Below are 14,181 nucleotides of genomic sequence, written 5' to 3' on the forward strand. Positions count from 1 at the left end.
ACTAATTAGCACATCTTGGTGTTTACATGACATCCAATGTTCATATCTCCAATTTATTGTTGTAACTATCAAATTATCAAAAAAGTAATTTGACACCCCAAGTTCTAAAATTTATCACATCCCAAGTAATATGCATTTTTAGAAGATCATCATGTTGTACCTGAGCTAATGGAATTGCATTGATACTCCTTAGCATTTACAAAATAAAAAGAAACTTTACCTACCAACAATAAAACATTTATTTACATTGCACACCCATCATTGTATCCTTTTTTTCTTTGGTTAACTGGAATTAAACCTACCTTAAACACAAAAGTTCATGTTAGTTGAGCTTATAATTAATAATTAATTAAGCACACTCTGAGACATTCTTTTGGAACAAAATGGCAGGACAAGTGCAAGGTTGCACAGCCAGTCACTTACATAGTAGTAGCATACTCAATTTTACATCAATTTATCCTTAGCATTAAACCTTGGCACACCTCCTAAGCAGTGCAGGGGAAAGCCATTACCTGCACTCCTGCCTTCTGATCCATTCTTTAAAAGACTCCGTGATCTGGAGTTTGAGAGCCACCTTCTCAAGAACTTAGCCAACTTGAACTCCAGCAAAGGAACTTCCTCCTGATTTTCATCACTGTAGTACTTGGAGCTGTCCTGATTTTCATTATTGTCACTATCATCTGAACTAATCTCTTCATGAGAATCTGATCCTGATGAAGACCTTACATCAAAATCTACAAGTTCCATTTCTCTGTAAGCAAAGTGCAGAAACAAGAAGCTGAGTTGCATAGTAATATAGTGCCAATAAAAATCAAAAGATGACTTTGGCAACGTCAATCAAACACCCCAATCAACTAGTTCTACCAGCCTCCTTACTTATCAAAAATATTCTTCTGTATTTCTGTTCTCTTTTTTCCCCCTAAATTTTCATAACTAGAAAATAATGCACTATGGCAGCCACGCACAGGTTATGTTACAGTCTAGAGTCACCTGCTTTAGGCCCATTGATGCAGTGGCTTTCTGCTTATTCACTCATAAACTTAAAAATTTGTCCATTACTTCTGTTACAGTTTTTCCCCCCACCCACATGCTAAGTTTCATTATTTACCGAATGCACAAAGACTAAGGAACTTATAAGCAAGGGTGTCAAAGGAGTGTTAGGCGGGATCACCCCAACTACAAGAGATAATGCCTGATTTTAATATTAATGATAGCAGAATGAACAGGTATACACGGAGGTAGCCCCAACTCCTAATGAATGGATGTATATATGATAATACAAGTAAACAGGTAATATATAGAAGTTAGCATCTTCTGCTCAAGCATCGTGCAGAAAATTGCACATATTTGGGCCAAAATTTATGCTTAGAAAGCATAATCTAATCTGGTTCCCTAAACCTAAAGTCAGCCTCAAACCATAACAGGGCCACAAAATTTTTTTTCTTTATTTCAATACTCTGGTCTTTTGTTCTCTATTTGGTTTGACTCTCAAGCTGTTAATAACATATTCTTTTTTGGATAGGTAATTAATAACATATTCATGTGCTTTATTATTTTTTCTACAGTTTGCTTAAGTGATGTACATTAGATGTCTTGCCAAAGCAAAGATTTAGAAAAAATTCCCTAATGCATCGTTGAGCCTGACTAACACGTGTGAGCACCAAGTCTGATAACGAATCATGATATAGTTTCCTGAATATACAACACACATCCCAAAAAATGCACTCCAACACTACTTCTAAATGATACTGTGCACAAGTGCATAACAGTGTGCAAACATGATAAAGAAGAACCAAGCAAAGATTCTTACAGTGACTGCTGTTTGCAAGCCACGCTCTTGTTGCTGGGCCTTTTTCTCAAAGGTGAATATTGGACGGACATGTGCCTTATGAATTGAAGCTGCATATACCACAAAGAGAAACATTAAATTAGAAAGGAAAAAAAAGAGAGAGAGAGAATAAATAAATCCAAGAGGTCAAAGGAGGACTCAGAAAAGTGAAAACTAAGCAATTATACAGATATAGAAACTCTCAGATCAAATCTAGAAACCAATATATGGACAAAAGACCTCCCTCTTTTTTCCTTTTTCTTTGGAGGGGCAGGGAAACTAGAAGTTCTAAAATCTGACAATAACATGAAAAAGGAAAAATGCAAATGATTGTCTATTCACTCACCTACTCACCAACCCAATAACCCAATAACACCAACAAAAAAAAAGCAAGGGGAAGGCCAATTAGGATAATGGTGGTGAGAAATGAATTGATGAATAACATAACTGATAATTAACAGTTTAAATTTAAAACACCAAGCAGAATGGAGTAACATGATGTGCTAATTTCAAAAAATTTCTTTGCAATTAAAACCAAAAAGAGAATTTAATTTGAGCAAACTCAAGCCATTACGGTTTGGTCCTGATTTCTTTAAGCAATATACATCAATAAATTATAAAAGCAACAGACGAACTGCGTAACATGTACAGTATCATCTGACAAAGTCATTATCATTTATCGGTAAGTACACATTCTACTATTCTAGTAAACAAAAAGGGAGCAGCTTTTCCAACAAAGCCTTGTTCATTCTACCCTTCCTGTCGATTCATAGCTCACACATTTTTTACTTTATTTTCAAAATCAGGGGTGAAGACAAATAAACTCTCGGTTCATTAAGCTTTATGCAAATAGCATGAGTTGAGCAAAATCAAGCATATCTGTCGTTGAAATTTACCTAAATTAACATGGCTACAACTAAATTAAATTCATTGGTCCCTTTCATCTCATATTTATATAGCTTAAATTCCAAGAAACTACAAAGGCGACAAGTAAGGAAAATGTGAGTTTGCATTATAAAAATGGGGCCATCAACTAAGTTTGTATATTTGATACACCCCATCCTAATTCTTAGTTTTTGTTTCCTTGTAAGTACTTCCTGATTCTTACTCTACAAAAATTCAACACAATGTTCTGTTGAAAATTATAAAGTGAAAAGGTCAGTATTTGCAAGTTGCAACATGTGCCCATATAAAAAATTAGGGCATGGCTAGCCATGATGCATAAATTAGCAGTCACAAGGCCGCCACAAAAAATTTAGTGGTCAAAAGTTTGGACTCAAGGGTAAAGAAAACAACAACAACAACAACAATAACAACAAAGTCTTAGTCCCAAGTTTTTGGAGTTAGCTATAGATCCTCAACAGACTATTTAGGGTCGGCAATGGACTCGAGAGTCAAAACTCATAAATATAATTCTGGTAGGAATAACACTTGTAGAGTTAATTCCACAAACTTGGTTGAGCAGTGAAAGAAGTAATCAAATATTGTTATAGAATCATCATTTTCAATAGTGATACATATGCATAGTTATACACAATCAACAAGTCGGATACACCGACACTAATTTACTCACTAACCAAAACATGATAAAGCAAAGTAACTACAAACCTGATCACCATCCTTGATCCCAAAATTTTGAAGACACGTCTTGTCATTGATTAGCTTCTGACCATTATAGCATAAGCAAAAGTGCCCCCACACATGACACCTAATCACATCAAATTCAAAATTGGAAATCCATTTATCAAAAACAAAGCATTTACATTACAAAATTAACTCAAATAGTCAAAACCCATTTACTAAAATACACTGAACTATACAGTTCTGAAACTTTTTTTTAATCATCCGAAAAATTAATTAATTAGCGAGGCAGAATTTTACCATGAGATTTCATCAGCTGAAGAAGAAAAAACTTCCTCTATGGCTTGCTTGAGTTCTGCCACCGTGGCATTCTTCGCAACAAAAACATCTGTGGAATCAAAACAAAAAAGACCAATGTCAAAATTCTATTAATTTTAAACGCATAATATATTATATGGGTCATGCTAATGGTGCTCTTAGAACAATGGTTAACAATTCATTTTAGGAAAATTTTGACACAATTTTTATGAAAAATAGAAAAAACTATCAAAATATTAATTGTTATTTTTTTCTTTTCTCATAAATTTTTTTTAAAAATGAATTATTAACCATCCTGAGCATAGTTAACATTTCCTACATTATATTGACAATTAGCTTAAAAGGTATTTAATTAAAAGGGCATTTGTTTATTAGTTTTTTTTTTTTTTTTTTTTCTATTTCGTAACACAATCCAAAAGCAAGAACAATGGTTTTGCATATATGAGGCCAAAAATAAAATATTTTCAAAAAATTATAATATTAAAAAAAAAAAAAAGAGGAAACCGAGAATGAGAATGAGAATGAGAAGGAGAAGGGTTACGGACCGAAGAGAGAAGCGTCGAGTTTGAGGACAGAGAGTTTGAGAAAGAAGGGTTGAGGCAGCTTGTGGTACTGGTGGTACCGTACGAACAACCCTGATGAATTCGCTACTACGTCGTCGTTCGATGTCGGCGTGATATTACCGTTACTACTCTCACTGCTGCTGCTACTCAGACTCTCTTCCTCTTCCTCTTCACTGATGCTTCTGCTTCTGCTTCGCATTGTACTTTTCAAAAATCAAAAGAACAAAAAAAAGCAATTTCTTTGTTCTGAGATTTTGGGTCAAGAACAAAGTTTACGGGTTTTTTTTTTTTTTTCCGGTTTTTGAATTTTATTTTTGATTCAGAGAGCAACGGAACGAAGAGGGAGAGATTTTTTTGGGATTTGGTTTGTACGTTTGTTTTTGTTTTGTTTTGTTTTGTTTTGCTGTTTGCTTTTGGAATTTATAGAGTTGAGCAACCGACCGTTAGACTGGCGCTCCTATCCAAGCGTTCCTAAACGTGTGCAGTTAATTTACATTTATATTTCTCGGCCCCGCCAGCCTCTCTCAGGTTGGAGATTTTTTTTATTTCTTTTTTTAATTTGAGATAGATTCTAGTACTTTTTTTTTTTTTTTTTTAGATTCTACTGTATCCTAATTTATATAAAGAGCTCAAACACTATAAGTATTTATATTTATGAAATGATCATCATGCTAAGTGTGTAAGGTAATGTTGACAAGTTATTATATTGGTTTCTGATTAATAGATAGATCGATCTGTTTTATTATTTAGTCTAAGAAAAAGTTGATGATATGTTAAAAATATTAATTTAGAAAATATTTTATTGGAAAGAAACTAATTTTTTTAGTTTTTAATATTTCTCATAAAAATATGGTATTAAAATGTTTCTTAAATTTTCATTAAAATTTTTTTCCTTAGTCCATTAACAAATACTTAAGGGCATTTGTTAATGGACCCATTTATTTATTATTGAGAATTTCTTATAAAAATTTTCATTAATTTAGGACTCTCTCTCTCTCTCTCTCTCTCTCTATATATATATATATATATATATATATAAAATATATTTAGTTTCTTCTAAAAAAAATATATATTCAATTGTTCGGAATATTTTTCAAATAAAAAATATGCAAAAATATCATTATGGTCCTCATATTTTGGAGTTATTGTTATTTTGGTCCATACGTTTTTGTAGTAGTTAATTTGGTTATGTTATTTTCAACATGTAGTTAATTTTTGTTAGTGAGTTAACGATAAGAACTAAATTGACTGTAAGTTGAAAATAAATAAAGAAACCAAATTGACAACTAGAAAAATAGTATTTTTGCTTAATCATGGGATTTGTGGGGGTGGGGGGTGGTACTTTGAACATCATTGCCCTTGTTACAATAGCCTTTATAAACAATTGTTACAAAATGTTCTAATATGACAACAAAAACATTTATTACAAGAACTCGTAATTAAAATTCAAATACATTTCAAATTTCGGATAGCAGAGAGTACTCCTCTTCTTTAAGCCATTTGCTTTTAAGTGCAATTTGAAAAGTCACCCTCCTATGAGTAAGGAATGAGAAGTTACACGTTGACACAATTGGAGATTTGTAGGTGAGAGGGAAGTTCCACCTTGTAAGCATTGTTATTGATCTTTGTTAACTTGCATGGACCAACCTTTTGACATGCAACTTGACAACAGTGCTAGCAGGTTATTTTTCGTTGGTTAGGATTACCTTTAACTGTATGTTTGTGTGAATAATATTGTAAGTATGTTTTGATATTTATGAATGGGCATTGCTATGCATGTTTACTCTATAGAATGCAATTTCAAATTATTCATCCTTAACATGCTCTAATCAACATACTCAGTATTATCGAAAACTTTTACTTTCTGCAATTCCAATATCATAAATTATTGAAGACTTTTCACTGAAAGTATCTAGAATGATCTTCTAACGGTCAATGTTCACCGTCATTGTTCATTGTCAATATTTACATCTGTTACTATGTGTGCAGAGACTCCTTCATTGTGCAGACACTGTTCACGCAAAGATTCCATCAGATGAATCTGGAATTATTATAGTTACTGTGCAGAACTGCTCACTTTTACTGTTTATTGTATTAATATGAATGTATTGTTCATCTTTTGTTTTTTTTCACTTCTATATGCCTATATATATGGCATTTGTTTGAGTCATTAGAGGCAGGCTTTAGAGAGGCTTCAGAAGCCAGAATAAGAGCTAAGGCAAGCATTAGGCAAACCTTAAGTAGTCCCCTTTCCTCTCTCAGTCCCTTAGAGCCTATTTGATTTGTATTGGGGTTGTATTCATTTTCTGTACTCATTTTCTATACTCAAATCTTGTACTCGTTTTTGTTTCCATCTATTTTTTTGTTTGGCATCATTTTCTACTTTATCTTTCCCTTCACTTTTTTTTTTTTTTCAGACAACCACCAACAAATAGAGAGAGAGAGAGAGAGAGAGAGAGAGAGAGAGAGAGAGAGAGAGAGAGAGAGAGAGAGGGATCTTTAACGTGACAAGTCAGTGATAGTAGGACTCACATATTTGATTTTTTTTACGAAAATGTCACTGTATTCATTTTCTAGAAAATGAAAACACCAAAAAGTTGTATTCGGTTTTTATATTCAAATCCAATTTTTTTAGATACTAAAAATGAAAAATAAATACAAATACAAAGCCAAACAAGTTTTTTAGTGGTGGGTCTCACAAAAAACTGAAAATGAATACAAAATACTTTCTCAAACCAAACATGCCCTTATCAGTCCCCAAAAATCCATTCCTTGTAAAAGAAAAAATAAACCATGTATCTAAAAATTATCCTTGTATTATTTTGAAGCAATTTGAATGAATATCAATATTTTAAGTATAATTCAAGTAAGTTTTCAAATCTTTTCAAAATAGATTTTTATTATCAGTTTTTGCATTTTACATTGTTATTCTGTTCTTGCAGCACATTTCTTTCTTAGCATCCATCCATATTATTCTCTTCATTTCACTCACTCGTATTGCCTCCTGAGTTGTTAATGGTATATATATACTTTGAATATATAATTTGTAATGGGTCTTTAATAATATGCTTATATGGATATGGGTGTGATTAATGATTAATTTAATTCTTCTCTAAATAAAGCTAATCTCTTGTTGTGGTTGAATTTATGTGTGCTTAGGACTAGATGAATTTTTCGGAAAATGAAGTTGGATATATATTGGTTAGTTGATTCATTAATCCATGCATGATATATAAATGAGTTAATGAAGGTGTTTGAAAGTTAAGATTAGTTGCATGAATTGAATCATGAATTAAATTTATGCATGGATCCATTCATCAAAGTACAAGTTTATATGATTTATCCTCATATTTGAACATGGGTTTACATGCTAGCCTTTTAGTTAGTATTGTGAATTCCATTATTCTCAAGTCAAAAGCTTGATATATATCCAAAAGCATTTTTCAAGGTGATTCCCAAACTTGTTTTCAAAAGTAAAGAGTGTTTAGTAAAATCTATTTTCAAAAGTGTTTTTTAAAGAATGTTCCAAATCATTCAAGTTCTTAAAATTTGCTTCATAAAAATGTTTTTTTTTTTCCAAGAGAAAGTTTCTTCTAAAAATCCCACGAAAACCTTTTTCCTAAACAAAATTTCCCAAAAACCCATAGGATTTCTTCTTTTTTTTTTTTAAATCCTTTTCCTAGAAAAAAAATCCTGAAATTTTCCTTTAAAAAATATTTTCTTAGAAAAAACATTTTCTAAAAAAGTCATGGGATTTCCTTTCAAATACTATTTTCCTAGAAGATATATTTTCTAAAAATTCATGGGATTTTCTTTGTAAAAATCTTTTTCCTTAAACCATGCCAAACCCTAACCTGCTTGGTATTAACTATTAAGTTAGGAGAGGCGGTGCTATTTTTTAAAAATCCGTTTCTTGCCACATGGGTATGTGCAGCTTATAAAAGACAAAGAGAGCAGTAAGCCTCTCATTTTTTTTTTCTTCTTTATTTGTCTCTACTTGTCTTCTTCTTCTTTGTTTTGTTTTGCTTTTGAGTCAAGCAATTCAATTCGTTATTGATTTTCTCTGACTGTAACATGCCCTTTCTCTAAGGTGCCAATGTTTTCAATGACTAATCCTCCAATCGGAAAGTTGGTCTAGGCATGAATTTCAACAATTGTTGCGGTGTATATAGTTTCATGGTTATAAATCGGTACACAAAGCGTAGGTTAATTTCCATGCCAATCCTATCTCATGCTTGCCAGCTTAAATCTTCTATCGTTGTTGCCAACTCATCTTTTTCCTTTTTTCTTTTGTCATGCAGACTATGCTTTCGCAAGATAGTAAAAGCACGCACACATGTTTGTCATGTTTGATGTTTCTTTACTGTATATGGCATCTCCATGGTTTCCACTTATGTGCGAGAGCAATTCAATTTTTTTACTTTACTTGCTTCTAATATTCTGTTTTTCTCTTTTGCAGCAACTAGTCCTTGGCCCTCCTTGTTAGATTAAGACTTTGTTTAAGTGGAAAACCATATTTTTCCGCATTTTTCTATATTTGGTAATATCAGATAAAAAGCCTTCTAAAAAAATTATTTGATAACTTCCTTTATTTAGCTTGGCATGAACTAGAGTTATTTTTCCCAAAAAAGTTTTAGAAAAAAAAAACTTCTAGAAAATGATTCTATCTCACGTGAAGCTAAATATGGAAAATAACTCTATTTTACACGAAATCTAAATAAGGGAAGTTAAGAAATAGTTTTCCAACTCATTTTAGGATCGTTACCAAATATAGGAAAATGTGATAATTTTCTAGAAAGTACTTATTAAAACATAATTCATTTTCCTAAAAATGTTAATGTCAAAACAAACAGAATTAAAGAAAGTCTCTCTCTCTCTCTCTCTCTCTCTCTCTCTCTCTCTCTCTCTCTCTCTCTCTCTCTCTCTCCTTGTTGTATGATTCCTGACTGATTTTGGTGCTTTTTTTTACCATGCTCAGTTGGGTAGCGAATTAACCTAGTCTCTATATGATTAATGTCTATTTGTAAACAATTTATTGAATTTTTTGCTTAAAGTACTATAGATTAAATGTAAAAATTAAATATAATAATATGTGACTCATGTGAGACCTGCAAATAGCAGGAAAAATAAACAAAAGTTAAATAAAATAAGTAGATGACTCACGTGAGACCTACAAATAGTAGGAAAACAAATAAAAATTAAATAAAATAAATAGGTAACTTACATGGGACCTGTAAATTGTAGGAATATATATATATATATATATATATATATATATATATATATATATATATATAAACATTTTATAGCATACATCATTGTGGGGGGCAAAAAGATCCTGATGGGAACGTGGGCCTTTTGGGCCGTGTTAAGGAAGGCGACCTGATCCTGGGTTTAGAAATTGTTAGTACTATGGGTCGGCCCATACGCCGAGGATCCAGCCGAGGGTGACCTTATCCTCGGATGAACATTGAAGAACTCGGGATTTCATAGTAAAGATTAGGGGATGACATGGTTAAGGCCAATGGTTAAAAGGGGGGAACCCTAGAACGCCCCAGAAGTACCGATGTTGAAGAAATGTCAAAGATAAAGGCTGCTACCTCCACATTAAAGACCCTACACCTACCACCCTGGCCGCATTTATGGGGAAGTGACACCTGAACAGTAGAAGAGAAACTTCTGGTTACTATTCAAAGGCACTGAGAAGGGAAATATCTAGGCTAAGGGGGAGGTGGGGCAACACGTGTACAAAGTGTTCAAAAGAGGAGTATTTAAGGAGAAACCTGGAATAGAAAAGGGGAGGACTTTTTGTAACCTAAAAAGAAAGAAAAGACTAAGAAAGGGATATAATATAAGAACAGCTCTTGGCTTACGTCCGAGGAGGCCAATTTACAATATTCCTTATTGTTTCCAAGTATTCGAAATCCTTAGTTTGTCATTTAATCCCCACATACTTCTAACCTGGGTTTCAAGCCCACACTCTACAAATTCATATTGTTTAAGGCTCATTGGGCACAGGCCCGTGCTTGTTCTTGGGGCCGGGTGCACTTGTGCACTTACAATTGGCGCCGTCTGTGGGAAATCTAGTCTAGAAGAGGTACGGATATTATGGCGCGGCTTAGGCTCTCACCATGCGAGTCACAAGGATCACAACCGGAAGATCATTTCCAACGTCTTGAACATCATAGGGATCGTGAGGGAAGCGTCCATACGAATACCCGGGGGCTAGCCATACTCGTGGAGGGGTAGCACTACCCGTGATGAGGGTTCTAAATCCATGCGAGAGGAAATCAATCGTTTGAAGAGGAAGTTACGCCGCGCGAAGCGTAAGGTTTCCCGTCCTCGTCTAGTTCTTCTTCGGAGAAGGATAGGGGACACCGGCTACGAGTTCAAGGTCATGTTCCCCCACCGGTGCAACGTCCTCGGTGAGGAGGACGACCGGCCAACCCGTAGGCGTAAGAAGCTTCGTTCGAGGGGCTTAGGCAACGATACCATGAGTAGGGCGTTGCACCCGGCTCTCTAGATCTCCGTTTTCACGGAGGATTGAGAGGGGAGGCTTCCCGGGGAGGTTCACCCACCCCACCTTTACCATATACAATGGCCGGACTGATCCGGTGGAGCACGTGAGTCACTTCGACCGAGAGGATGGCGTGCACTCTCACAACGAGACTTTGATGTGTAAAGTCTTCCCTACAGCTTGGGACCTGTGGCTATGAGATGGTTTAACGGTCTCAAATCGGGATCCGTAGGCTCATTTGGGGAGCTAACTAGGGCATTTGCTTCGCGGTTCATTATGTGTAGCAGAGTCCCTCGGCCATTGGACTCGTTGCTATCCATGGCCATGAAGGAAGGGAGACCGAAAGCATACTCCGGCCGATACTTGGGAGATGTTTAATGAAATAGACGGCGACTTTGATGAGGTGGCGCTTAATACCTTTTAAGGTGGGTCTCCCCTACCGGATCACGACCTAAGAAAGTCCTTGACGAAAAAGCCCGCGGCGTACGCGCGTCTTATGGATCGTATTGATGAATATAAAAGGGTAGAGGAAGACCGAGCGGGGAAAAGGAAAGGAGAAGGTTATCCCACAAGAGAGAAGGGATTTCGGGTCGGACGGATATCACAACGGCAAGCCGAGGAGGGATTACTTCGGACAATCCGGCTCGGCGGCACCTCGGTTTGTAAATGCGTGATTCCGAGAACCGGTGCATTAGTTATTAGAAAAGGTTCGTAAGGAGCCCTTCTTCGAGATGGCCGGCAAGATGGCGGGGGACCACTGCGCGAGAAGAAATCAAAACCTTTTCTGTCGGTATCATCGGGATGTGGGTCACACTGCGAGAAGCTGTCGGACCGACCCCGTGGAACCATCCCAGAGCGACTCGTCGGTGAGGGAAAGTTAAAGCGGCACTTGTGTCGGCCACCGGCGGTCGGTTAAGTTGGTTCGAACAACCCGGAGGAACAGTTCATCTCGGCCATCATTGGGAACAATTAATGTTATCTTTGCTTTACTTTGGTAGGACCGGCTCGGGTCCCATTAGGGTGATGGCGGTTTCCCGTCCGCGGGGCCGAGGATGTAGGTAGCGAGCCGAAGAGATTAAAGTGTACTTTACCCGTCTTGGGTTTCTGCGAGGAGGATAAAAGTAGGGACTATCCAACCCCATGACGATGCTCTTGTGGTTACCCTCGGGATAGGGAACTATGATGTGAGGAGGGTGATGATAGATCGGGGCGGCGGTGCGAGATATCATGTACTTACGATCTATTTAAAGGGCTAAGATTGGAGTTGGAAGATTTAACCCCTTACGACTCCCCACTTATAAGCTTCGAAGGAAGGGCCGTTGTGAGAAGGGACGGTCCGTTTACCCGTTCAATCCGGCACAGAAACGGTTGAGGTAGATTTCATTGTGGTTGACGCGTACTCTCCATATACAGCCATCCTCGCCAGGCCATGGCTGCACGCTTTGGGAGCTGTCTCCTCTACCTTACATGTTAAGGTGAAATTCCCCTCGCGGGAGCATGTTGAGGAAATCCTCGGCAGCCAGGTAGTGGCTAGGCAATGCATATCGGCTGCGGTGCTTCGTCAGTCGGAAATTGAGTCGTCAACCTTGCCCAACCAGGAGTTATAGCAATTAACAACTCCGGAGGGCAATCTGGAGCGATGACGGGAGACGAGGCCGTTTGTGAGGAGTTAGAGAAGTTTATAATAACAGACGATCCAGAGAGGTTCTTCCAAGTTGGCATACTTTTGCCACACCAAGAGAAGATGGAGTTGTTGAAGTTTCTGAAGGATAATTTGGATGTCTTTGCGTGGGACCCCTATGAGGCTCCAGGCGTAGATCCGAACTTTATTTGTCATCGCTTAAACGTCAATCCGCCATTGTTCGAGGAGGCGACACCTCGGCGATCTTCCCGAGAACATTCGAGGCGTGAAGGAAGACGTTCTTAAACTCAAAAGGGCGGGGGGTATCAAAGAGGTTTTCTACCCCGAATGGTTGGCTCATCTTGTTGTTGTTAAGAAGAAGAACGGCAAGTGGAGAGTATGTGTGGACTTTGCGATACGAACAAGGCTGTCCTAAAGATTCGTTCCCAATGCCACGGATTGATCAACCGGTAGATGCTGCGTTGGACATCCTCGGATGAGTTTCTTGGACGCCTTCCGGGGTTACCACCAAATTCCGCAGCGTTAGAGGATCGGAGAGAAAGGCTTTCATTACTCCAGCGGGAACTATCATTATAAGGTCATGCCATTTGGATTAAAAAATGCTTTGGGGCTACTTATCAAAGAATGATGACCCGAATGTTTGAACAAGACAGCGGGGAAAACCATCGAAGTGTACGTGGATGATATGGTGGTGAAGAGTAAGACGGTACCTTCACACATGACGGATACGGCCGACACCTTCCGGATGCTAGGGAAGTATAAATTGCGCCTTAACGCCTCCAAGTGTTCTTTTGGCGTGGGATCCGGGAAGTTCTTGGGATTTATGATTACTCATAGGGGCATAGAGGTAAACCCGGTGCAAGTTAAGGCTATTCGGAATTTGCGGCCGCCTAGAACCCAAAAGAGATTCGGAAAATCGTTGGAATGATTCTTTGCGTTGAATAGATTTATTTCTCGGTCGAGTGATCGGTGTCGTCCTTTCTTTCGGTTGTTGCACAAGTGGAAAGGGTTTCAATGGACCGAGGACTCGAATTAGCTTTCCAACGGCTTAAGCAATATCTTTCTCGGCCACCTATTTTATCTCGCCCTGAGGTGGACGAGGGTTTTATTCGCTTATCCGGCCGTGACTATTCACGCGGTGAGCTTAGTCCTTATAAGGAATGAAAGCGGAGTACGGGAGATCGATCTACTACGTTAGTAAGTCCTTGAATGAGGCCGAGGTGCGCTATCTCGCCTTGGAAAAACCACTTCGCGTAGTCCACGCCACGCGCAAACTTCCTCATTATTTCCAATCTCATCTTGTGGTTGTTTTGACCCGGTTGCCTCTTAAGGCCGTGTTGCGTAGTGCTTGATTACTGCGGCGGGGTGGCAAAATGGGGAACCATTTTGGGAGCCTTTGATGTTAAATACGGGCCTCGCACATCGGTAAAGGGACGGGTCCTCGCCGATTTGGTGGCGAGTTTGCGAACCATTGTTAGAAGAAACTTCAAAAGAAGCACACATGGGTGAAAAATCGGTTGGTGTGATCACGGACGTATCGCCCTCGATTTGGAGAGTTTATGTGGATGGGGCTGCTAATCAAAAAGTGCAGTGTTGGACTTGTTCTAATGTCCCCGAAGGAATTGTCTTCGAAAAATCTTTGAGATTGGCCTTCTCGGCTACTAATAACGAGGCCGAGTATGAAGCGATCTTGGTAGGCATGCAAATGGTACATAAGATGGGTGGCAAGAAA

The 14,181-nt window shown here is 37.6% G+C and overlaps 1 protein-coding gene across 1 annotated transcript; it reads right to left on the reverse strand.

The window, feature by feature from the left end:
* Positions 1-306: 306 nt before the first annotated feature.
* Positions 307-4,620, reverse strand: LOC142637172 (uncharacterized). The gene is made up of 5 exons (XM_075811453.1): positions 4,273-4,620; positions 3,710-3,797; positions 3,437-3,536; positions 1,811-1,899; positions 307-751 (listed from the first exon to the last, which is right to left on the reverse strand). The coding sequence occupies exons 1-5, from the start codon at positions 4,487-4,489 to the stop codon at positions 445-447; spliced, it is 801 nt and encodes a 266-aa protein (XP_075667568.1). The 5' UTR covers positions 4,490-4,620; the 3' UTR covers positions 307-444.
* Positions 4,621-14,181: the final 9,561 nt, after the last annotated feature.

Source organism: Castanea sativa, chromosome 5 (assembly GCF_040712315.1).
Source record: "Castanea sativa cultivar Marrone di Chiusa Pesio chromosome 5, ASM4071231v1".
Lineage (NCBI taxonomy): Eukaryota > Viridiplantae > Streptophyta > Magnoliopsida > Fagales > Fagaceae > Castanea > Castanea sativa.

Coding starts and splice junctions, on each gene's coding strand:
- LOC142637172 (XM_075811453.1), bottom strand. CDS start 4,489: ATGCGAAGCAGAAGCAGAAGCATCAGTGAAGAGGAAGAGGAAGAGAGT. Junction 3,798..4,272: donor ACTCGACGCTTCTCTCTTCG/GTCCGTAACCCT, acceptor TTGATTCCACAG/ATGTTTTTGTTGCGAAGAAT. Junction 752..1,810: donor GCTTGCAAACAGCAGTCACT/GTAAGAATCTTT, acceptor CTTTGCTTACAG/AGAAATGGAACTTGTAGATT.